The following is a 25,933-nucleotide window of genomic DNA, read 5'->3' as shown; positions in this document are numbered from 1 at the left end:
ATATTCTTTGATACCACCCTTCAGAAAGTGGGTGTAGTCTGTCCCTCTTGACAAAGTGTGCTCAGTAAAAATGGTCCATTATCATACCACATTTTACTCCATCATCTCTGATATTCTTATATGGTCTCTGGGTTAAACAGTACATCTTCCCATCCTTTTTACCCCATCCCTCGAGTAAAGTGTTCTTCAAAGGTATATATTTCATTGCAAGCTGACAGCCCTGACACCATAATTGACCTGAGAGCTTCCATCTTACTCTTTTGAAATTCTCCGTTGTAATGTGTGTCAACTAGATAAAATGATTCCCATCTCCACCTTTCTCTGGATTTCCATTTGCAAAGACGGCTGACTGACTGACTGACTGGCATAGGCTCCATTATCTTTCTGTTTGAATGTCGGTGATCAGGGGGGAAAAGATGCGAATGGCGCCATTGTTTGAAACAGGTGCTCACACTTAGGTCCTATACATTAGTCGAGCATGTCGAGCTTTTAGACGGGTTAAATAGTTTGTGATAATGTTAGGATTTTATATTCTTTGTGAATAATGGCATGCTCTGTCTGACAGATTGCCTTGTCTGTCTGTCAATGTGTCATGGTTTCATGGTGGCAAAATTGGTTTTAGGCTTTCATTAGATTTGCTAATGACCTCCATAATGTTCATATTATTAAACTGGAAATTGTCAAGAGTGGGAATGTGATGTACATTTTAACCTTTGAGCACTGCCAATTCTGCACTATTCTGCAGTTAGAAATGACCTTTTTGGTTTGTAGTAGAAGAAGAAGGCATTTTGGCCTGATAATTAGATTTCAAAATAATATATAGAAAGAGAACAAGGTGTTTTCATATGAGTGTACACGTATGTATTATCACAAGTGAACTATTACAATCATCTAACAGGTTTCAAGCTCATTTAAGTTATTCCTCCCACCTCCATCCTGATAATAGATGCTAGATTCTTGCATCTCCAGTCTTTTTATAATTGTTGCATCTGTTTTCTTCATGGTTTTTATTACTTCAGTGTGTCACATTTATTATGTCACTTAAAATCCACTATCAAATAGAAAGACCCTTAAAACCTTTTTTTTTTACAAGAAGAAGACAAGCACCTTTTCCTTCTCGTTCTTTTTCTTTTGTTTTTGCTTCATTTTCACATGTGGCTATAAAAAGACATGCTCTGTTTTTGTATGCCATGTCATATTATTAAGTTTCACGCTTGCTCCGTGAACCTGAGACATATTTTCTGCTTTCCCCCTGGCTAATTGGGAGATTGTTAGGACTGTCTCTATCCAGAGCCTGATGCCCCCAAATGTGTCAATGTGCTGCTAGGCTACTGCGAGACTACACGTCTTCTAGTCAGTCTAGGGCATGTTTTCCAGAGAAATTTGTTATTAGATTAATTAACACTGTATTGACAAACTGTGATAGGATTGCATGATCTTTTCTCACCTTTGGAGACACTCTTTTTCTTGGTTTTTCAATCAAAGTGATAATGAAAGAAAGCTCCTTTTTTAAAGTGCACAATTGAAAAGTAAGAGATAACATTTAAAGCGGTATCTATTTTCTTGAGGGTCTTTGAGGAACTTTTTATTAGAGCAGTGTACTTTGTGTTAAACAAATGTGACCCATGTGTTTATTTTGCCTTTGTCCAAGCTTACAAAGTAGACGGAGGTTTTATGTGCCTGAGTAAAAAGGCTTCAGGGGAAGTAGCACTTTTTGGGGGTAAAGCTGGGAGGCTAAAACAAGCTTAAAGAGGGTCCAGTCCCACTCAGGTTCACTGGTAAGCCTTTTGGACATCCGGCTTTGTTCCTCTTATAGGCTCCTTATCAGTGGCCTGATGCGGTTGTCCTCTCGCATGTTCCTCTTGTACCTCAGCTGGGCCAATTCGATGGCCTAAGTGCTCAAATTGAGCCATTTTGTCTCACTTTGAAACAAAGTAGGACCTATTATGCGTGTGTTTTTGTTTTTTTTTATTCATACCCCTCCTCCTTGTCTCCCTTCCACGTTGGCCTTGGTCTATGTAGTTTGTCAGTCCCCCCCTGCCTTTCTCTCCTCTTAAGTTTGAAGCGCTAGCCTTGTGAGGGGTCAGTGTTTCCACTCCAGCAGTGTCAACTTCAATCTGGGGCGATTTGGTGTGAAATGTGTGCCATGGTGTGGGGGCTTGCAGGTCAAAGCCCCAGTAATTGATGTTGCTTATTCATCTGCTTTTCCTTGTCTACTCTCACCGCAGCACAGCAGCCGTTTTTGTTTGTCTAAATTGTTTGAAGATTTACTGTAGGTCTTAGGGCCCTGAGAAGCATCCCCCTGCTGCACTTTGTCTGTGTTCCTACCTAGCAGGGGGTTCAGCACTGGGGACACACAATGGTGCGTTCACAAAAGAGGCTTCCCCCAACGCAAGGCCTGGAGGACATCTCATAGCATGATACTGAGCACTAGGGGACACACAATGGCCGAAGCACAAAGGAGGCTTCTCTCAAGACAGGACTCAGAGGACATCTAGCATGACAAGCAGGGCAGCTCTCACTGTAATTAGCCATGGAGCCAGCCTGACCAATGGCCTTATGAGATCAGTGAACTATCAGTAAACAGTATCAAAAACAGAAAGGGAGGGAAGAAGGTTATTGGTCTTGTGAGGCAGCAAACCAAATGAAAATGATGCACTATTAGTAGAATATATGGCTCTACATAGATAAGATAACCATGTTTGAAAACCAATATCCTTCTCTCCGTTTAACTCTTTTGGTCTAACTGATCTCTCTTCCGCTCTGTTCCTCGCGAGGAACGCTGCCTGCTAGCTGTAGCGCAGGATGAAGTGCTGGATCTGTTTAAGCACAAAGACGAACGTAATGATGGAGCCACGTTTAATCTGGCCTTCTAGCATGTCAGTCGGCTGCATGGGTGGTATGTCCTCCAGGGCCTTTGAAGAGGGGCGATTTAGAGAAGAGATTTGGATCATTACACAATAAAGAACACTTCATAAGTACTGAAGTGAGTTGGAGAAATGACGGTTAATGATGTTGACAGCAATTCACCTCTGCTGAATTACAGAAAGATTTGACTCAACTTGCCTTCTTTAATGAGCCTCACTCTGTAAAGGTAATGGGCCAGCGGTAAGACACAGAGAGAGGCGGGGAGGGGAGACAGTTGGGAGAAAGTGAGAGAGAGGGGGAGGGATTTATTCTATTTTTTTTTCTCTCTCTCAGGCAGATGCACTACTGCCCGTGGTTTACACTGGGCAGCTATCACATACCTCCCTTTAAGCTGTCATGTCAGGAAACTATAGAGACAGAAAGGCCATCTTCAGTAAACAGAGACTACTAGCGCAACAAGGTTGTCTGATCTCCATTGTTAAAGACGTTTTATCAAGCTGTGTGCATATCACTGCATCTTATGTTATAATGTTGTCTCTATCTATACAGAATAAATAGAATACAATCTTGTAAGATGATAAATAATTGTACTTTTACACCGTGGAGTTGGTCATACTGTAAAGGGTGTTCTCCCAATAAGTGTCCATCATTCACTGTAATTTTCTTCCAAGTCTGTTTTCTGAATTTTTTCTCTCTGCTTGATTCGAAATGAGCCTATTTACACACTTCTGGAGCAAAAACTCTAGCCTACAGCTTGTTTGCTTTTTCTAATCATGCATGTTTATGTAAAAGTTTGTGACAAAAAGCTTAACTGACAGCTCGACAGTTGATTTGCAGTTCTATTTTTTTCCTCATCTGACTGTCATCCCATCAAAGTAACATATCTGTCGGTGTCTTTGAGTGTCTCACGCTGAATGATAAATATGTACATCCAGTGCCAATTATGCATTGACAGAGATGTCACTGAGAATGTAACATTTAAATTAAAATGATGGCATTCAATTTCAAACTGCCTTGTGCGGTGACATGTTCTATTATCTCCTCCCGAGGTGTAAGACAAGGCAAAAACAACAACGATGAACGAAGGAACTATCCCAAAGGTCAAATCAATAACTTTGTTGTTTCTCTGCTTTTTGTTGTTGGCACCACCTACATGTCAATCATTAAGCCTATTAATAGGCTTGGAGCCAAAACATATTCCTGGCTTTTCATGTCATCTTGGAAAAACTTAACATACAAACTTCTTACCATCTTCTAAAGGCCGTGAAACCCCTCCAGCATCTAGTAAACAGTGCACTGAAAACATGTATGATAGGTCAATGTTGGTATTGTGTTACTACCGCTATATTGATTTCTTTATGATGACTTTACATGAGCAATATAATCTCATTATGTTGTACATGGAAGTGCAGCAAGCTCTATCACACAGGAAAAAAATGCAAGGCTTGATACTTTAATTGGCAGGAATACTTGTCTAATTATCACTTTTCTGCTTGCTCTCCATGCTGAGATTATGTAATTATCTTTTTGAAACATTGTGGAACGATATTGCTTTTTTTTTGTGTGTGTGTCATTTCTGAGACGCCTCTGTACCTGACACTCAGCAAGCCACTTAATAATATGCTAGAAAGGCAGCTAATTATATCATAATAATGACTTGATGAAAGCAATAAGGCAGGCCAGTGAATGAATGATAGCACTGTTAGACTGCTCAAGTTATATCTTTATCTTAAATTATTGGAATCACACTAAACAGGAAGTTTTTTAATTACGAGTGTGTTTATTCATTAAGGAGTCCTCGCATTTGTTATGGTTATGCAAATCACAGGCCATACTAAATGATATGTTTCTCTGCTATGATACTTTCAGCAAATTGAATCCCTTATCAAGTTAATTACTCCACGTTTAGATGCCCCCCAAGCTAGGATATCCCAATTAAAGACTACACCTGTTCTATTTGTGGGATTTGTATTTGTTACACGTGTCATTACATGTTCTCCTGCAGAGCACAGGTTTGTCAGGGGGGAAGAACCACCAGTTAGACCCCTTACTGGGCTTCCAGATTTCATCCTGCTTCTACAAACATTATAGGCTGACTGGTGTCGTCTAGATATGGGATCCTTTGCAGAAAGGAGGCAGGAACACAGCTGACACACACATCCGCAAGACCTGCGGGAGGGGGTAGATGGGTGATCTGACGGAGGGCGCGCCTGAGCACCAGCAGCGGCAGCATCAACAGCAACCGTAGACTGCTTTCGAAACTTTTTAATTAGCACTAATTACCTTTGCAGGAAAATGTTGAGGCTTGAAAGGATTTGTGTCAGCAAGTGGGAGATCAAAGATTGTGGTGCTGTGCATTTTAATCTGAACACTGAGGGGTAATAGGGAGCTGTTTGTGTGTTAGAGAGAGGGAAGGAGGGAGGAGAGGGTGAGAGGAGGAAAAGAAGCATCCCAGGTGGTACTTGAGCAGTCTACCTCTAGTAATGCTGTCTACCAATCACACCACAGGTCCTGTCACATTATAAAATTCTCCACTAATATAAAGAAATTAACTTTTGTTTTTTTTGTTGTTGAATTGAATCATGGTTTCCCCTTACTTTGTGCATTTTCTCCTTTATCTGTCTGCATGCATTCCTCAGTGTCAGTATGTGCACGAGTGTGATTTTGTGCGCCCCGCTTCATCAGACTGACAGGCATTTCATAGAGGTGGTTTTTAATGCATGCCTGGACATCACTGTGGCAGGGTCATCCATCAGACTTCAAGACAACATCGATCATTTGCCATGAAGAGAGCGCGGGGTAGTGATTATTTGCTATTAGGTGGATGCTGAGGCATACAAATGGCTGGCAGTTGACAGTTGAACTCACTCAAACGTAATACGGGATGGCTCCCCCTCTCAGGGAAATGTTGACAAGCACTGAGCCTGAACACTGTAATGACAGAGCGTACAGGCAGACAGGGCACTGAGGGATTCTTCCTCACAGATCGTGGCATCCATTATTTAATGGTTCCTTCATTTTATTGCAAGAGTACATGAGTTTGTTTCTAGCTACACATTCTGTATACATATACTATATATTTGTGCGTCCTTTATAAAGGAGACTCATTGTGTAATGTGTAGCATGCTTATTGCTATATGCCTTGGCTGACTGACCCTGTCACTGTAATTACACTACAGTATTACATACACTTAAGGATGTGTGCGCCCGTGTAGCATGCATGAGAGCTTGTGTGTGCTTGTTTGTGCCGCATTGATGTCCTCACTGACTGAGATGCCATCAGTGAATTGATTTTCAGCTCCCACTCACCGAGAGAGGAGGGTGTTTGTCATGTGGATAGACAACTAATCTTTCAATACAAACATTCAGAAGACACATGGCCATTCCGAGAGCACAGTCCAGGCACTATGAGGCGGGAAGTGTTGTATAGGCTCTGAAGGAACTCGGCTTCGCCAGCATACTGCTCCCCTCCCTTGCCTGATGATGTATTTCACAGTGTACAGTTTAGTGTTGTACATGGGCAGCAGCTGTCATTCTGTCTAGCCATGTAACAAACCTCACTTGCTGAAACTTTAAAAGAGACGTCCACCTTTCTGCAGTAATCTCTCCATTTCTTTCCGCCAGGAAAAAGAAGAAGCAACTCTCTTCTACCTCTCAGTCGGGTCATTGGCGGAGCTTAGACTTCATCCCGGGCCAAACCGGGGTCAAGCAAGGCTCATGAGTTTGGATATGACAGGAATGTCTGTCAAGTCCTTATCCTTTGGCCAGGGTTGATCCAGAGTCATTAATCAGACAGGGATTGCCGATGCAAGGGGAAGCATGAGGTCAGGTGATGCTGACCTCAGTACAGTGGCTTTGATTTTGTCTGGCCCTGGCTCTTTGTGTGTGTGTGTGTGTGTGTGTGTGTGTGGGTGCAAGGTGGGGGGTGGGGGTTATTTAAATTGGACAGGATCAGTCCCCGTCTGATTCACAGTGCTCTCAGCCCCTCTGCCAGCGCTAATGACATTGAGAGAGAATATTAACCTCACACACTCAGCAGGAATATCCACGGGGGTAGTCTATAACTCAGACACCGCAGGATCCACAGTGGTATTATCATTCAAACACACCAGAGCTAGCTTTAAACGTTCGACAGACGCACCATGGTGTAGACATTTTCAACAATTTAATTTGCACTTCTCACATAATAACCTCCGTATAGCATGAAGTAATGAGCGGCGATATTTAACTTCTTCATCAACAAAGAACTTTGCTAATTATATTTCACAGATTTCTTCTTGCTTGAATCCATTTATGCTCTCTAAAAAGATATTTTTGTTTTGCAAATGATGTAACCCTGTGTAAAGTTCAATCTGACATGCCACCTCCAATTGACAGCTTTGTAGCTAGTGATGCTTTTACACATAGGCTGTCAGGAACAAGCATAGCGCAATATTCAAAACAGATTAGGAGTGAACCCACATAAAGAAGAGATTTGCTGCCGGCGCCAAACGCACTCTAATGATTTGCATCGCCATTAATAGTAATTTGCAGCTGCCTAGGAGGAGACGTGTAATCCCCTTCCCATGTGTGAATTGACATGCATTCAGGGAGGGCTGTGTGTGTCCTGGACGTGTGATCTTTAAATGACTGCCACCTGAGGCCAAGCACTATAGAGTGAGAGGAGTGCCACACTGAGCTGGGACTGTCTACATGTGAGGGAGATAGGGGGTGAGAAGGGGAGAGCTGTGGGGGAGATGGAGACAGATAATGACTGAGTCTAATTCACCATCGCCATCAGAGATGCGTGTACAGAGACGCGTATAGGCCATAAACTGTAGCTGGAGGGAAGAGTGCTGGAACAGACCTGATCAGCACTGTGTGGAGGTGGTAGGAGGGATGTTAGGGCCTCGAGGGGTTGCAGGGCATTAACTTGCTCTACAGATAATTTCATCTCATTTACCATGAGCTAATCCTGATAGTGTTTTGCTGTATTTTGGATTTTTTTGATGTTTGTGTTTTCGTTGGGGGTTAGAGTGATGAAATACACTTGTGTTCAACTAATGGAGACTTTGTGTATTAATGGGTTGTGTTTTAGCCTCAGTTTTTTTCCATTATTGTCACAAAAGTGAATAACTTATCATACTGCGCCTTTCGCACTCATTGCCACTTTATTACACTATAAAAACATCAGTTCTATCCAGTCATTTAGTATCACATATAGCATTTTGAGATTGAGATCTGAAAATTGGGTGAAATAAACTTCTCCCCACTGCATTTTTTTAGGTTTAGAGAAAGTAAACAGGTCAGAATGGCAGTTGTATAATGAAGATAATATCATCTCAGTGGGAGATTGCTCTGTTTTAAGGCAACACGATTTGGGAATACGGATAATTAACTGAATTACTGATTAGGATTGAGAAATATTTGGCAGTGTACAGAGTGGCAAGAACCGCCAGAATATTTCTTGACTATTTCAGGCCGAATGGCTCTCCAGCCTCCTTCCTTCCTCTCTTACCAGCCTTCCTCCATTCACCTTTTTTTATTGAGTTTATTAAAGCCAGTCCACATACTGGGCTTCCCAAGTCCAGTTCCCTTTCCCATTCATTACAGTACCTTATCCTGGCAGGCAATCTGAAGTGTGCTCTGAATAGTCCATTACGCACATATGAATGCCATCATGGCCGCAGTATTGGTCAATTCATCAGACATTTATCTGTTGCCTTCTGAACAGGACGTCGTTATGCCCATCACTCGGCAGCTCTGGCCCTCCTTTTAGAATAAGTGCACTGCTTTTCTGCACTGCTTCTATTTTTATTTATTTATTTATTTTTTTAACTGTGGACTGCAGCTGCGAGGGCTCTCCAGCTTTTCAAAGTTGTTTTTTAATTTACATTAGACTCAGGAACTTTTTAAATATTGCTGGGCTAGCTGCAGGGATGTTGCCTCTGTGATCTCTATCAACATTTCAGTAATAGAGAAGGCCTTGAGGTTGTTTTCTATTATAGCTCTGTGATGTGTAGCTTTGACAAACTCCACATTTGACCTATTGTCTTCAGAGCTTCTAAGAATTACAAGCTATGATTCATTTAGGCGCTATATCCAAAAGCAGCAGACATAAGAAGGGAGGCTGTGTAACACATGTAAAAGAGCCAAGGCTGCCGTTCTCCATTTTTCATGTGTTGCCTCAGGATATCTGACATGACACTAGCGCACACCATTGGCAGGAGTGACTGACATTTTAGCCAATAATGGTCGAGAGTTTTCTTCCCTCTGTTGTCAGCAGTGGTTTATCAATCACTATGTCTGCATTAGTATTAGTGTATTGATCTAACAGGGCTGCTCTCTGGGTCAGTGTCTCCTCTCCAGTGTCCTTGTCTAGTTTCTCACATCTCACAATCCTCCCTAGCTTCCTGTGCTTTCCGCTCCAGCTATGTGTACTCTATGTATACTGTACTGTGTGCATTGAGGGACTGGATTTCAGCACATACATGCAGTACTTATGTAAGCCCAATAGCACATACTCTGATGCACACAGGGCTGTATGATGTATGATGGTGAGCTTACACAGGCTAAGTGGTAGTCAAAGCGTAAAGACAGCCCGTGTGAAGTATTAGCTCTGACAATGAGGCTGATCATAATTATCTTAACAAGGAGAGGATTCATCGCCTCACCTCGTTAAAGCTACTGCCTCTCTCTCTCTCTCTCTCTCTTTCTCTCTCTCTCTCTCGCTAGTTAGAGGTTTGAGAAAACGCATTTGATCACAGGTTACTATAGAAATCGGATTTTTCTAAATATGTACAAAGAGATGATGCAGTACGATGCAAGAGTAAAGTATTTTTCATAAAGTATATAGTCATATAGTCCTTTTTAGAAAAGGCTAATTTCAAAAAAAGATTCATAGCTAATGACATGAACATAAGTGACTGACTGATCTGTAAACATCACATTACTAGATGTATAAAACATGGCCAAATGGCAGTAGTAGCAGTAAATTGTGAAAATTCAACATTTACTTTTGCAGTATGAAGCGTTACTGTATATTTTCATTATGACTCTCAAATGTATTTTTTAAAACATAAGGAAAACTGTTTTTTATGTATATTTCCTTTAAAATGTGCATTTGTTGTATGTGTGTTTTCCCTGTGTTTGCCATTTACCAAATCTCTATAGCGTTGGGACTCAAGTCAATTATGCTCATTAGTTTTGTTAAAAGCGAAAGCTGCTTTTTTGGGGTTTTTTTCATAAGTGAAGTACTTTTACTGCAGTGCTTAAACTTTGTTAGTTTTCCAAGCCACACATTAAAACAAGAAAGCTTATAAAAAGTAATGAAACCAGCTATGGAAATCTGCAGAGGGAGCACAGAAAGCTGGAGAGTATTAGAAGTTCAATCCCTGCACTGTAGTTAATGCTGGATGGGACTCAGTGGCTCTCCCCTGGCTGTGAATTTAACTGATTAAATCAGCCAGTGCACGCAGCAGTGGTGACATGAAAACAACAATTAATAAGGCTCCCTCCTGTGCCACAAGGCTCCCTTTAACCGAGCAGCTAATAACATAACCCACAGGACTGCAGCCCATCATACACACACATACACACGCACACTTACAGGTGGCAATAGTTAGTTAGCAACCTCTGTTCACAGAAAATGCAATAATGTGCATGGTACACAACTGTGCCTAACTACACATTGAAGATTATACTTGCTGATTAATTGCATGTTGTACCAAATTCCCTGTCGATACAAACACAACAACTGTGCTGAAAAATATACATTTTATATTCGGATTGCTAGTTTGAGCCAACAGAGAGTTTTGTCATACAGACACATTTTTTCATAATTTTAGCTAGATTGTTTTTCTTTTTTAAATCCAAGACAAACAACAGTAAATTGCAAAAATGTGTCAGTATTTAGATATGAAATGTATGCCAGCTCTATAGATTAAGTGAACTAGCTTAATGGGTTTTTTTTTTTCTTTCATAAATGAGTAGCCTCATGGGGAAAAACAACAAGCAAACAGAGCAGGATTTCATAAAACTGGCACATCTCTCCGTTCATCCATCTTGCCAATGCATTAATCAGACCTGATAAGAGGTTGTCAGCTGGCGGCTTTGCCAACACACTGGCTAGGTGCTGTCAGCTGTTGTTGTGGGTATCAAGTGTGTGTGTGTTTGCAAAATGCTGATGTCTTTTGAAATGAGGCGGCTCAGTCCGCCCGCCTCACTCACAAGTCCACAATGAGTTGCTGATTTGTCGTTTTGCAACCCGAGAAGATGGTTGCAACATTTTGCTTTGTTGTTCAAAGTTGCTGCCAGAATGTCCACTCCGTCGACGTATGTGTGCTTAAGTAGACGCCAAGCTGAGTGGTCAGAAAAGCTCACAAAGACAGCAGGTAGAGCAAGATAACTACATACACCATATTATATTGCAAATACTCATCTTTTTTTTATTAATTCGTCAATATGCAGCTCCTGTTCGATAATAAATGTGACTGTTACGCCATGCCCTCACACTGCTTACTGCTCCTTGCCATCTATTTGCAGATTGTCATGATAAAGGTGTTATATTTACATTACTCTAAGCTGGTGTGTATTATGGCAGCCATTGACACTAGGCAGATCCAAAGAAGAGCAATAGTTCACGCTGCAGCTGTTTAGACCTCACTGTACCTTGAGGTTGTCATGTTGCAATGTGACACCGTTCACTGGAATTTATATTTACCTAAACTAATGTCAAGGTGATCCGTCTGCTTTTAAATCCAAAAAACATACTGTACTATACTTTAAAAATGTTGAGCTCGTAATTGGTATAGTCAGATATATTTATGAATTTAAAATGCTGCGTAAAATGGAAAATACCTGTTGTGTGAACTGTGAGAAACCGATCTTGAGAAGTATACTGTCTGCGTCAAGTTCTGGCAGATTTAAATGTCAATGAACTCACCCAGGACATTTTAACATGGCATGTTGACAGTGTGAAGGATTAGACAACACACACATTGCCTTTGTGCACCCTCCATGACTTGAACTTTGCAGGGCCCTAGCATTACTCTTAACACCGCCCTCCATCATTTTTATGCCTGTGTGAATGTGCATGTGTGCGAGAGGGAAAGAGTTGAGATGACCCTTCACCTCTCCTTGCAATGTGTCATAAAAAGGAGCGGAAAGGCAGAATTCCTCCTTTAAAAAAAAAGAAACGTCCTTTGATGTTAAAATCCTAACACTAACCCCTATCATGGCACAGTCGCAAAAAAGTTCCCCTTTCATTCCATCTGTGATTGCGAGTGTATTCCGGTTCCTCTGTGAAAATGATGGATGACAAGTTAAATTTGTGTCTGGGGAGTGAAGGTGAACTGTGACAGAGTGATTTGTCTTGGGAATGGAGGGTTAGGGTCAGGCGAAACTGGGCGCCTCAAGGCACAAGACATTGACAAATTCATCCTGCCCGCTGCATTTCTGAAGCCTTTTGTTTTGAATCCTGGCTACTCACAAGTGACCCCCATCCCTCATCCTGCCAGCCGCTGAAGGATGCCTCACCATGCCAAGGGAGCTCAGTACCACTAATTCTTGTCATTCACTTCCCTGACAGGCCCAGACCCATACTCTCCCGGTGTATGAAAGAGGGAGGCTGAAATATTTATTTCTGCACAATAACGGCTGACCAGATTTAGAGCCATAACAGTTTTCCTGTTGCCTTATCATTGCAGGTCACTGGCAGGCCTCAAAATGTTCACTGAGCTGGAAGAGCTGGTCGCTGACAACAATCTGCTTGGAAATGACCTCCGGTTGCCCAGGTTACCCAACCTCCACACCCTAACACTCAATAAGAACCAAATATCCTTTGAAACTAATCCCAGTCCCTTTCTTATTTTTGATTTGCAGTCTTCTATGCGGACATAGATTACAGCCATCAGTATCAGAATCAAGAGTTTATTTTTTTTACATTATGTGAATACAACCTGCCATTTTCTTAAAGAACCAGTTTTTAATGCCATGGTTTTGCAGGGAGCACTGTGTGTTGCAAAAGAGAGTAAAAGAACTTGGCTGTCACAGAGCTCCACATAGGACTAGTTTTTGAACCACAGGGACCTCTAGTGGAATCACATTTTAGAGTCAACATAACAGATGTGTATTTTTTATTTTCAAAGAGAATAAAAGGTGTTGGATTAAAAATGCATCGCAAGAATGAGACATAATCTAGTGTAATATATTTGCTGTTTGGTAATATCAATTATTTTTAGTTATTGGTAAAATGGTTAAAATCAGGATTTTTCATATTTGCATGAGCTGAATTGTGCTTTATTACTCTGCTTTACCTCTCTGAAATAAACTGACTCAGTTATTTAATTTGTCACTAAACACACTAGAACATGCTCACATTTTGGCTCATTGATTATAACGGCTCTGTGTGCTCTACCACCCAAAGTAAACACATTAAAGCCAGAGCTCTGCACAGCCACCCTAAATTCAAGACATAGACACATTGCGAGGCTGTTTATGATCAGTCAAAAATGTGTGAACTTCCCCTCAAGCTTCAGAACAGGTTTAGCAATGTGTCCTGTTTTCCTCTGGTTATGCAGATCCTACTGGGTAACGATGTTCACTCTCTCTCACACATTCACACACACACACACACTTCCAGAGTCAACATTAAAACTGGGACTCCTTGAAGTGTGCGTCTGGGACTGTATGCTGAGTTTGGTTGTGAAGTGGTCGGCACATGCTAATAGGCCAATTATGTACATCCTGTCGTGGCACAGTGCCATTTTAAAGCTCGAGCACTGCATTAGTGCAGTTGTATTTTGACACTTTGGGGCTCAATTTTCCAAGTGAATGTATTAGTGATGAATGTGCCTGCTTTAGGGGCTGTTTGTTTTTTCCACGTTTCGCAAAAGTTTTCCACTGCACGGCTCTGGGAAGCACGGACTGTTTGAACCACAGGGCATCCATCATTTTGTCACTGTTCTGCACCCGGCCACCTAGGAAATGAAAGAAATCGAGAGAAAGGGAGAGAGAGCAGCAGCCAAATTGTGTCACTACTATATGCCAAAGCCTGCACCTTAAATTGCCCCTCTGTCTGCCCAGTCTCACAAAGCCAGTGACTAGCCCCTTTGAGCACCTCGGTAAATTTGACAGTGACGTGTTTTAGCGCAGACAGGCCCGGGAGGGGCTGTGCGGGTAGTAAATGCTAATGTAATTAACAACGCTAGGTCCTTGACATCCGCCCTTTGACACCTGACTGATATCGAGGCCCTGCTGGAACACTTGGCTGATGTGACCCCGTCACTGGAGTACCTAAGCCTGCTGGGAAATGAGGCCTGCCCCAACCAGCTGGTCAGCCCGGATAAGGATGAGGACGACTACCAGAGATACAGGTCTGTTACTACATGGATATAGATATACTGTGAGATAGATAGATAGATAATGTTCTGTGTGTGTTTATACTTTCAATCAGATACTGTTTTGATACTGAACTATTCAGAGTGAGCTTTTTGTAAGTAATGGATTTAGAGATGTTCCCTTTTTTTAACATCCAGCCCCCCCTACATTTCACAAGCAGACTGTGGATTCAACCACATCACTCTAAAAGCTTTGTCAACTGGCCTCTCTACACTCCAGTTTGCAAAATGGATTTCATGTGTGACTAGTCACCACCACAAATGAGTGTTTACTACCCTGCCTTACCAGAGCAGATGATGCATTAAACATCAAGCTAGGCCTGAAGCCATGCAATATGACCACCATTTGTCAGGGTCCTTTACATGAAATGCGATAAAAGGCGAAAAGCATACTCTCCTTTGTCTGTTTTAGCCCTAAGTGCTTGTTTCTGACTCCGTGTTGCTTATTAATCATTTACCACCCATGCCTTTCTTGAATAATCTTTCTTCTCTCTTTTTTGTCTCCCTTTCTCCCCCCTTCTCTCTCTCTCTCTCCCTTTTGCTCCCCTTCTCCCCCTTTCCCCCCTATCCTCGCATGCTTTATCTTACTGGTGAGAAAAGCTGTTCTGTTTTGACTGACAACGTCTAGGGTCCTGTAATGTAATATTCATAATGTGTCACATAGTAAAACATCAATTTGAGCGTGATGCAGATTTCATGTCTGACAAGGTTAGGCTGTATGCAGGTCGTGACAGCACTGGCCTTGGGCAATAAATACCCAGCCCAATGCCTCGGGAGCTCTTGGTCTCTCAAGTGAAATACCCTGGTGCGTTGCATCGTTGCCCCAATTAGTGCAATGACATAGAAACATAGTATTCATTCACACAGTATTGTGTAGTCAGCGGGGAGGTTAAATGTTGTCCTGTCCTTACTGACCATGCGTACGCTCAGTGGCCATTTGTAGTACTACAATAACACAAGGGTTTAAAGTTGTAATATTATATGTGCATAGTGGTTACTGGTAATGCAGCATTGTGCTTATAGGACACTGTCTCCTCAGAAAACTGTCAGTTTGAGAAACCCAGAAATATTGTGACAATAGATGTAACGCAACCTATGTCTTTTATCTCTGCCTCTGCGATGTATAAGATATTAACATATCTTTATTATGTGACATTTAACCTCTTATCTTGAGAATCCTATCCTCTTTTTGTGGTAGATCAAAGAGCGTGTGCCTAAGGGTGCCTCAACCAGCACCTGTACTTTGTGTTCACTCAATTGTTTTTCTAAATTCCATAAAGGTAGCTGCATAATAATTACGCACAATGTCTATAAATGTTATTTTTTTAAAGATTGTTATGTTAAGTATAATGATTATTTTACAACACAGGCTTTTACGGGTCCCATAGTTTCCTAATATCTTCCTAGAAAGGAACTGATATGTAACTGTAATGTCTTTCCTGGAAAAGATTATTTCATTTGGTACTAATAAAGGAAAAGTAATTCCAGTTTACTATCAGTGTAACCTTTTATTAGAGTAAGTGCAGAGCAAGTCAGAATTTACAATACAGTTTAATAAATATAGAGAATAAAGTTTACCAGAATGAAATGCTATGTGACTGCTATATAATATCCTGTTTGTTATTTGTTATTATTTTCCCTATAACCTATACCAAATTACGCAATTCTTGAAAAAAACAGTTAAAGAAAGATATTAGGAAATGATGGAACCTGTTTCTTTAAGTTTATTCTACAAAAACCACTTCCAAGGGCAGAAAAAAAATCATATTGTTGTCAGCACATGTTTGGTATTGCTAAAAAAAGTGTATGACTTGTTTTCAGTCATCTCTCCTCCCCTGTACCCTCCCTCTTTGGTTGGGTTGAATCATTAATATCCCTACTGGCTGACAAAACCTTGTCATCTGCTCTGACCCTGTGATGGTGGGTTACCTATGGAGAATGACCCCTCTGCATGTCTCCCAAGGGCATCTTCACATTTCATCATGGAAATACCGTGAACAAAGTCCTTTTACAGGAAGGGACACAAAGGATGGGATTGGGGCCTCTTGAGTTTGAGTGCTGGTGCTCTCATCAGGGAAGGAGTTCTTATTATGGGTTAGGAGCAGGTCATTTTACCTTATAATAATGTCCCAACAAGAAGGCATTTAGTGCCATGTGATATATTTAGTGTTTAAATAATTTGTTTACTTTTTGCCGTCAAGCACTCTTCCTGTTTTATGTTTTTTTCAAAATATATCAGATGTTTTTCGTCTTATATTTTCTCTTCCATGTCAGTCTAAATGTGATCCCTGCATCCCCTCCTTATAATCCCCAGGTGTTGAAAACTTGACATAGGCTTTGCCATCTCCCCTCATCGCCATCGCCATCATCAATTTGTCACGGCTCTTTGCGCACAGGTCTTGTCTGTGCCCATATCCCCCGTCCTTTCTCACCCTCCACTTAGGTGCTGCATGCATGTCCTTTTTGGCTACCAGCTCCGCTCTGACATACTGGTTCCTCTATCCCTGCCTGCCTGTGAAAGGATCTGTTGTCATCTATGTATTCCAACCATTATCTTTTGACGTTTCTCTCCCTCCCAATGAAAGACAGAGTGTGTCTGAAAGCTTAGAGAAATATCTGTGATGCTGCCAGAATGACAGCTCTGGCAGGCGGGTTGTATCTCCTTTCGTGCTATTTATATGTCGTACTTATTCTTATCAGCTTTGAAGGTTATTACATACAAGAAAATATCACCATTAAATCTGCATCACCATTAAATCTCAGTAAACACGGCTTCTTTTCAAGTTTAGTTGATGCGTGCATTTACATATTAGAAAGTGTGTCAATTTGATTAGTGTATCGTGGTTTACACATTTCCTCAGATTCTCGGCTTGTCTCTTTGTCAAGAACAGGCCTACAATGAGACCTTTAAAGGCAGTAGAGTACAGTATAGTTTAAGCTGAATTGTTGTTTTCTCACAGGTACTTTGTTCTGCACAAGTTGCCCCAGCTGAAGTTTCTGGACACCAGGAAAGTAACCAAAAAAGAAGTGATGGAGGCACAGGCAAGAGGAGCATTCATGAAAGTGGTCAAACCCAAGTCGGAAGCTGTAAGTTAAGCTCTGTCTTTTGGTTTATTTTTTTGTCTTCTTTTTTTTTTTCTTTTACACTGTTTTAAGTAGTAGTCCCTCTGAAGTCTCGAGTGGATTTGTCACATTCATTCCTTTCTTCCCTTTTCTATTCTTTTCCTTTATCCTTCCTTTCTTCCTGTGCATGCTTGACTGTCAGTCTCCCTTTACAGAGGTCCCTAGTACTGTGGCCCTTTTGAAAAGAGTCTCTCTTTACTGTCGCCTCAAGTGTGCATGTGTGTGTTGTATGTGAGTGTGTGTGTAAATGTGTGTGACCACGGCCTGACCTGATTCCGTATGCATGAGCCCAGATCAAAGACGACGGGCGGCTGTCCGGTCACGGTTGTGTTGCCAAGTGTGACATGGCTGGCGATTGGAGTGACAGCTCACGTACATGCCGCTCACAATCGCTTAATTATCCCGAGCCCATGCACTTATTCCTCCCTCTCTTGTTTTGGGCCACACAGACTAATTAGAGTTCGGGGGGTTCACAGATATACCCACTTCACCCCTTTTCTCCCTTCTTCTACTCCTTTGATAATGCAATATAAATGAACGGCTTTTGTCTAGATTTGATTTCATGTAATTGTAAGGTCATGAAATATTTACTGTTCGGATCAGCTAAGCTTTGTCGTTTCAAGGTCTCTGGGGCTCTGACAGTGAGCCTGGGAGGTAAAAATGGATCCAGAGTAGCAGTAGCAAAGGCATCCAATGACAAATCAGAAGCATGTGAGTCGATGTCGGGTTTAAAAGTGCACAAGGAAAACAAAATATTTATTGTTTCAGGCGATCAGCTAAGATAGTGTACTCTTTTAGTGTCAGTTCATGCTATGCTTTGTTCTTGATTCTTCATGCAAGTGGCAAGCAAGAAAGCAAAACATTGAAATAATTTAACCTCACTCTGGCATGTTTGGTAGATCGAGAAAAGTGGAATGAAAACACTGTTCATCCACTTTATATAAAAAGAAACTAAGGACCTCTACTATGCTTTTTGGCAGGGTAAAGTCACTTTATAAGATATTATTTACATAGCTTGTCAGTAAAAAAGAAATGTTTGCCTTTGTCGCCACAGCCCTAGATGAAAGGAAAGATAATCACTGATTCTATCTGACATGATGTGTGTGTTTTTGTGTCTTTGTGTCTTTGAACCTGCTGTATATGATTATTTATTCCCTATGCAAAGTAAAAGGTTACAGCTTTGATGAAAATGCGTCTACCCCCCATTGCACACATTTTTGTTGCGCCTGAACATACTTCTGCTGTCCTATCCTCAGTTCCTTATTAGCAGTGTTTGACTGAGTCTACACAATGAAGAGATTCTTTTTGCCTGGACATCTCCCATATCTGGGCCCTGGGATGTCACAGCAGCATTTCCATAGCATTTGTTTTGAGTTAGATGAGATGTGATGTGTCAGCTACCACAGACTTGATGAGCCATGAGTACCTCCCGGCTCTAATTGTCCACATCATCAGAGTGATTGTAAGCTGACCAATAGTGCGGGCCACCAATTAATGGAACGTCTGCAACAGAACAAGAAAGCGAGGAGAGATGATGGCATAATTAGATATTTATGTTTGCTTTTATGTCTGGTACAGCAGGGTGTTGCTCATAACAGTAGCTCGTGGTACAGTGTCTGCCATTTGCTTCATTACAAAGGATGGTAATTAGCTGTCTCGCTGTCGCTTATGCTACCATTTGAGTCTCAATTAGCGCAAGTATTGGAGAGAAATAATACAGGACCACAGACATGACTTTAAAAAGGTTTATTTATGAAATAATTTAACTTTGGGTGTATCTTTTAAAGTTTCTTGCTCTGCATACAGTTAATTTTCCTCTCAGACCTCATTTGACAGTACTCCTTCCTGCTGTTTACAGTAGATAAATTGAAACCATAGAAACAGCAGCAACTGCTACAGGGTTACAGTGATACATGCCTATTCATGACAGCATAAATCTGAAGAAAGAGCCCTTCTCTATCAGATCATTCCCATTGCATGATGTACGTATTGGAATAGTTAATGGACTCGCTATGAAAAAGACAGCGCTGAACTTTCAAGACCTCTCTTGAGTCATATCAGAGTGGATTGTGACCACAGTTTTAACTCCTTTTCAATCATGCCATTATGGCATGGCACAGAGCGACGCCACATGGTTCTGATAAAGCAGTTATGGTCTTTAGCACAATCTGAACACCATAACTTTTCATACATTCCCAATGTTTTTCATGTTGCCTAAATCACAACCAGACAGTCAATAGCCGGTTGTTTGTAGGAAAAAGCACATACACACATATAGATACACACCCAAAATCCTGTAATGAGATTTTCAAGTATAGAATTATCAAATGGTTGTAGCCTTTAGGAAAGTGTATATCTTCAGGTCACAGAGTCAAACCTTCACCACAGAGACATTGTGACAAAAAAGAAGAAATGTGCTCAAATAAGATACCCATGTGCATACACTGAGGATAATTTCATCGCTTCTTTAATTGTTATTGTGTGTCTTCATGCATTAATGGGCATGACACCATAATTGGGTGATGATAAGCTGTCTCTGACTTGTCTATATGTTTGGACGTTCGCTTCAGACTCATAGGGGGGTAATTTTCTCTTTTGGGTTTTTGCTATATTGCATTTCTGAGTGGAAAGGACAAGTAGTTGGACAGGAACAGATGCAAAATGACAAAGACAAGAGCGAGAGAGAAAAAACATATATAAATACCTGAAGTAAACAAAAAAAAAAACAGCGGGTACGATTGAAGTGTTTTACCAAAACCACAACACTAAGCAGAGTCAGAGTGGAAAAGCCTTGAGCTGTATTTTGAGAAATTGGGCGTGTTGGAATGCTATAATGTGATAATTCTCTTTGAGGACTTAGAGGTCATGGAATGAAATGGCGTTAAACCACGTAGAGCCATTTGGACTGTGTTGGGCTGCTTTCGGAAAATACATGTGGTACTTTTTGGCTCGGTTCCTCCACCTCCTTCCACTCTGCCACGGAGCACACATTATGCTGTCGAACCCTTGGGTTAAACTGGCCATGTCTATCAAAACACTGTGACAGCACATTCTGTTTTCAGATCCCAAGCGCTGCTAAAAAAAAGTGCGTAGCAAATTTAACTAGTAGAATAACATTTACTCCTTGCCACATGTTTAAGAGTGTTTCACAGTGAATGAAGTAACTCCATGGTCCCCCTCACTAAGCACAGCTTGGTAGCTACGTCAGTGGGTATAAATGTTCCTCAGATGTCACTTAGATTTTGCCTCGACCAAGTATTTGACTTGATTTTCTAGCATGAACACAAGTTTTTTTTCCCACATCCCCCTGCATATAATGTAAAGCAGACTGCATTGCAGGGTGGCTTAAGCCAGCTCCCAGGTCCCATGAGTCTCTGCACACAGGGTAACGGTTCTTCAAGGGAATTGACAGTGACAGAGCCAGGAAAGTCCTCAAGTGGATCTTTTCAGTTCTGTTTTTTCTTCCCCAGACACTAACCTGTTTTACTCTGCAGTAGACAGCGGTTCATTTTAAGTTTGCACTGAAGGGAGCAGTCCAAATCTAAGATAGACTCCATGGTTTTAGACCCATGATTGTGCATTATGTGATGCATGATTGTGGCTTTTTTTTGCAATGCAATGCTGGAAATAGAGGAGGCATTTTGCTATAGGTTGGTTGTTTTGCTTCCTTTTCAAGTCTAAAATGTACCCTGTAAAGTATGTTGCCACGTTCATCTCTGTGCTTGAGAGTTAAGTCTTGAGTTCCCCGAAGCTCTCAAACATAACAAACAGCATGCAATATAGCGCTTTGTGAATGTGCCTTCAGTGGGTTTGCTGAATCATTTTACTGAACAAATGTGTCCTCAGAGAAAACTCAAAGAATATGGTTCTCAACAGGGGAAGGAAATGTAACCCAACAGATTGCTGTGGAAGCATGTTTATTACCACTCTCTGCTCTCTGCTAGATTCTGCATTTGCACCAGCCATTATACATACAGAACCCTGATTTGTCACCTTTCTTTCATGACACATTCTTGAATCAGTATGTATACTTAGGTCGAATAAGGACAGAACAGGTTGAGTAGGAGCTGTTTGCTAAATGTAACCATACTTAGTGCCTGTCTGCTTTATGTTCAGACAAATAAACTCACTGACATATTGTGATCTGCTTGCTTTCAAATTATGTTCTTTCTTCCATCTTACATAATGTCTTGTTATCTGTTAATTACATCACTTGAGACACTGCTGTTCTCTGTCTTTTAATGACAACATATTCAAAATGTTAAAACAGCTGTTTATAACTGTTTGGACGTGTTTAGTTTGTATGATAGACGAAATACACTGCATGTTTGCTTAAGATATTTCCAAGGAGCCACATGTTCATTCTCTCAGGTATGTGTATTTGTCATTATCTGTGAGTGGTGTATGCCTCCATGTGTCTATTTCATTGTAACTGTTTTTTGACTGCTGAAGTATAGGCCTGTCCAGTGTTTGGACCAGTGCGACAGACCCAGTTCTGAGCGCTCTGGCAGCTTAAACTGAGAGGTCATGCAGGGGTTATAAGCTGGGAAAACAACAGCAATTAGAGGGAGTGACTCACACTGTCCACATAAATCATCTAGGCACTGTATATCATAAACACACTGTAAAACTTTAAAGCACAATTAATTGTAAGTAATAGTGCCAAGATTGATTTATTGCCTCTTTCAAAGCCTGGAGACATGGGGTGCGTGACCCGAGTGTCACATCACTCTCGCAAGCAAAAATGATAGATGTATTATTCATTTTTGGCTAAACACAGAGCATAAAAACAAACATGTGTTTTTGTAAGGGCTTTTATGAGACACTGAAGTGGCCGAGTTGCATTAACTGATTTTCCTTTCCTTCTGCTGGCATCCAGTACAGAGAAGGAACGCCTCTGTGGTGAAGCATTTGTTGTCTCGACGTCTCTTGTGTTTAGCGGTGGAGTTTGAGGCCTGTCAGAAAACAGGCCAAGGCTGGCCAGCAATAATGAGATGTCTCCCGCTCCCATTTTGATATAAAGTTTTCATAAACTTTGACAAATCATGCGATCGTTCACGTAACTTTTCTCTTTTTTTATCTGTAAAATGTAAGTCTTTGTTAAGTTTTTATTAGTGTAATAATATTGAGTGCCTGGGATTGGCAAGCTACAAAGCTTTTGCTTTTTACACATGCTGTTCCAACTAGATACTTTATATGCCTTTGGGAAGGGCCAAGTTTTTATAATAATTTTGCTGTTTTCAAAGTTTCTTTTACACACAGAAAACTACAGGAAAATAACACACTTCCACCTTCCAGTAACACTGAACACTTATCATATTTTAGATATATGCAGGGCAAATTCGGCACAGGCAGCCCTACATATCACAGTCATTATGTTCCTCTATAAAACTGAGCCCTCTTTCATTGCATGCCAAGGGGTTGCGAAACTCCACAATCCCTGCACATGTACTGTAGCAATGACATGATAGCCACTAAGGCATCTCTACAATTACACTTCTTATCAAATGATGCTTTTAGCTATTACATAGTGCAGCGTCCCAGTGCGTTGGCCTATCAGCCCAATCAGAGTTAATCCTCCCTGTTGGTCTCTTTGGTGACAGGAAGATGCTGCTAGCCTAATGAGAGACAGCTGGCTTAGTGTTTTCTGAGTTAAAAAAAAAAAAGAATTCCATCTTTCTTTCTCACCCCCTACCCCACCGGGTGTTTCCGCAGAAATGTGCCAACTTTAAATCTCTCGAAGAGATCAGTTATTTCTTTGCCTGTCTCTTTTAGTTGATGTTGACAGTACACATTAATCACTTTTTCAGCGCTCGCATTTATAGTTTACTTTGATGTCTGATTGTGATGTGCACCCTCTCGAGGCAGCCTTGCTTTAATTCACAATCAGATTTTTATCAGATAATTCAAGTAAAGTTGTTGTTGTTTATGACATGCAGATGTTGCTAGCTATTAAAAAAGTTAATGAACGTTGGAGCTTAAAATCTGTGCTAGATGAGGTGAATACAGTCTATACAAAAGTGTCACTTTTGTTTACGATTCGCCATAGGGACCACGGCTAAAGTTTTTCTCCTTAACTATGCACACACAGGGTGGCACTAGACCTTTCGCTCTCTCGGTTTGCTGGATCGTTTGAGCTTTAATCCATCATACCAGTTATGTCTGTTCCTCAGTGCAGTGTTAATAGAAATGGAGTCTTCTTTCAGCAGCGACTTTCATGAGCATGCAACAGAGGACGGAGCCAGAGCTGAAAGTCCCTCCACTGAAGTTTGTGCTTACACAGACCTTCTTTGTGGTTTTTAGAGCTTGTCAGACATGTCAAGCGCAGGCTAGAAAAAGTATATTGTTTCCAGCCACTTGGATTCCTTTCCCCCTGACATCTGCCACTCTGCAGAGATGATAAATTCTTGCCTCATTAAGCGTGGGTGTGGGATTACAGGCTGACAACACATTAATCACTGGGCTGGGTGGCAGCAGCCCCGCACCAGCTACAGGCATTGTTAACCAAACTTTTCTAATGTGTCACTCTCCTCCCTGACAGCCCATAATCAATCATCCTGATTGGCAGGGCTGATAGATTACACTATTTATGCTTTGTGTAATGAAAGCTAGCGTTTCCACCTACTGTCATTGTTGAGACGATGATAGGCCACACCGTCCAGCTGAATGGGAACACATACAAAAAGAGACAGAGAGAAAAGAAAGGGTAGGCAGACCTTGGCGCTGCATTGTGAACTTTAAAACAGACACTGTTGAGCTCCACGGTGGTGGTGGGGGGGTATTCTGCAAATCTGTATTGTTCCCCTTGCACAGTATAGCTTAAAGGCAGTCTTCACACCATCACTGAGCTATTGTCATCTTTGTCGCTATCAATGGCAGGCCATGCTCTTGCAGGTAAAACTATGCTTTGTCTGCGGTGGGATTCAGTTTCCCCCGTGACCCTGTTGGTGAGGTGAGGTTTTGTTGTCAAAGCCTCTTTTCTGACAGAAGATGAATGATTTACACATGTATAACAACAAAATGACAGGACACCATATACTGTATGTATGTACTTGTCAATGTGTAGAGGTCTCAGGATAATGGATTTCCCTGTTTCCTTACTAAGAGCTTTAGGACTATGCTACATCAATTTACAACCCCCTTAGCAGTAATTTTTTGCATGGGAACTTGTGGATGAAATGACACACTGCTGGTAGCCTTCAAACATAATAAGGTTATGTTTCTTTTTTGTTCATTTTCAGCCGTACGTCTTTGTCTGGAATTAGAGATGTCCTCGGCACACCGAGAGAGGATATTGAATATGAGCTCTTGGTTGAGAGACTGCCAAGCATTTGGAGAAGAGAAAAGAGAAAAAAAACAGTCCATCATATTTTTGACAGGCAGTAAATCTGAGACTTTTCTTATGAGACAGCGTGCTGTCAGGAAATTAGTTAACTAGACCATATTATGGAGAGCCAGGTAATTTACCCTCAGAGATGCAATCGCAAATAACTAGCAGGAGGCCGCATCCCTGACCTGACATTGCTTTGTGTATAATGCAAAATCTAGTGACATGCTCAATGGGTTCTGTCAGCTGCAGGATTGAATTCTCTGCCTACTGCGTCTCAGTTTGGAGCACGCTGGTCAATTATTTCTGAGGCTGTCAGTGCGTAGGGAGACTCTGTTATTTAGTATGTGTTAACTTGGCATCATTAAGATACTCACCTGACAAAGAATAGCACACCTGAACGTTATTTATTTTGATTCCCCTGACAGGAGTAACCTTCAAACGCGTTGACCTCTTCCTATTTTGCGTTTTGTGAAATCCCACCCGGTCCATTAGAAACGGGAGCTGTCGAGACAGTAGGGAATCAAATGACCGAGAGTCGTCTAATCTAACACGGTAATGCACAAGAGAAGCATTTGTTTGGACAGATTGCTCTGATCACATGGTGGCAGTTCACTGTCTATCCATGCTTGTGGAGTAGACATTGCTGTCCACATACAGAAATATAATTTTATCATAGATCCGTGTTTTTTTTTTTTTTCCTTACAAGCACAGTACTGAACACTCAGAAATGGATGCAGCGGTTTTATGTTGTGTGTTCCTTTTAAGTGGTCCTCAAACAGAAACACTATATTTTGTCTTTGGCTTTGTGTAAACCTGATCCACTGCATGTACACAACGTGATCTAGCACTGGGATGTGAACGGACTAGTTAATATATATATAGATAAATAGATATAACAAGGATAGTTTGAGCTCAGCAATCAGGACAGAACATAGCAGAATTATAATCTTTTAACTTAAATGACTTTTGGGCCAGTTGACTAAGAGACACAGTCAGGTTTGGATATAACCAGTTTAAAATTTGAACTCTGTGGGAAAATGAGAGTTACCGTTCTACATTGGCCCTCCACATCCTCCAACACCACCAGCCCTGGTGATGAATGGGAAACCTGATCGAGTAAAGCCTCAGCATCACCTCTGTACAGCAGGATGACATGATTAGGAGGTGACAGCTTCTGTAACAGCATCTCTCCATTTATCTTTTTCCTCTCTCTTGCCCTCTCTCTCTCTCTCTC

General features: G+C 41.3%; 1 protein-coding gene across 1 annotated transcript in view; it reads left to right on the top strand.

Annotated features, from left to right (window-relative positions):
* lrmda (leucine rich melanocyte differentiation associated) overlaps positions 1–25,933 on the top strand; it is a 197,317-nt gene that overhangs the window by 118,180 nt on the left and 53,204 nt on the right. Inside the window, exons 3-5 of the mRNA XM_035663901.1 lie at positions 12,555–12,681; positions 14,083–14,222; positions 17,207–17,333. Of these exons, the coding sequence (XP_035519794.1) occupies positions 12,555–12,681; positions 14,083–14,222; positions 17,207–17,333 (394 nt within the window). The remainder of the gene's footprint in view (positions 1–12,554; positions 12,682–14,082; positions 14,223–17,206; positions 17,334–25,933) is intronic.

The sequence above is a fragment of the Morone saxatilis genome, unplaced genomic scaffold (assembly GCF_004916995.1).
Source record: "Morone saxatilis isolate NCDOM2014 unplaced genomic scaffold, NCSU_SB_2.0 Contig19, whole genome shotgun sequence".
NCBI lineage: Eukaryota > Metazoa > Chordata > Actinopteri > Moronidae > Morone > Morone saxatilis.
The sequence above is the reverse complement of the archived record's forward strand: the minus strand, read 5'-3'. Positions and strand labels throughout refer to the sequence as shown.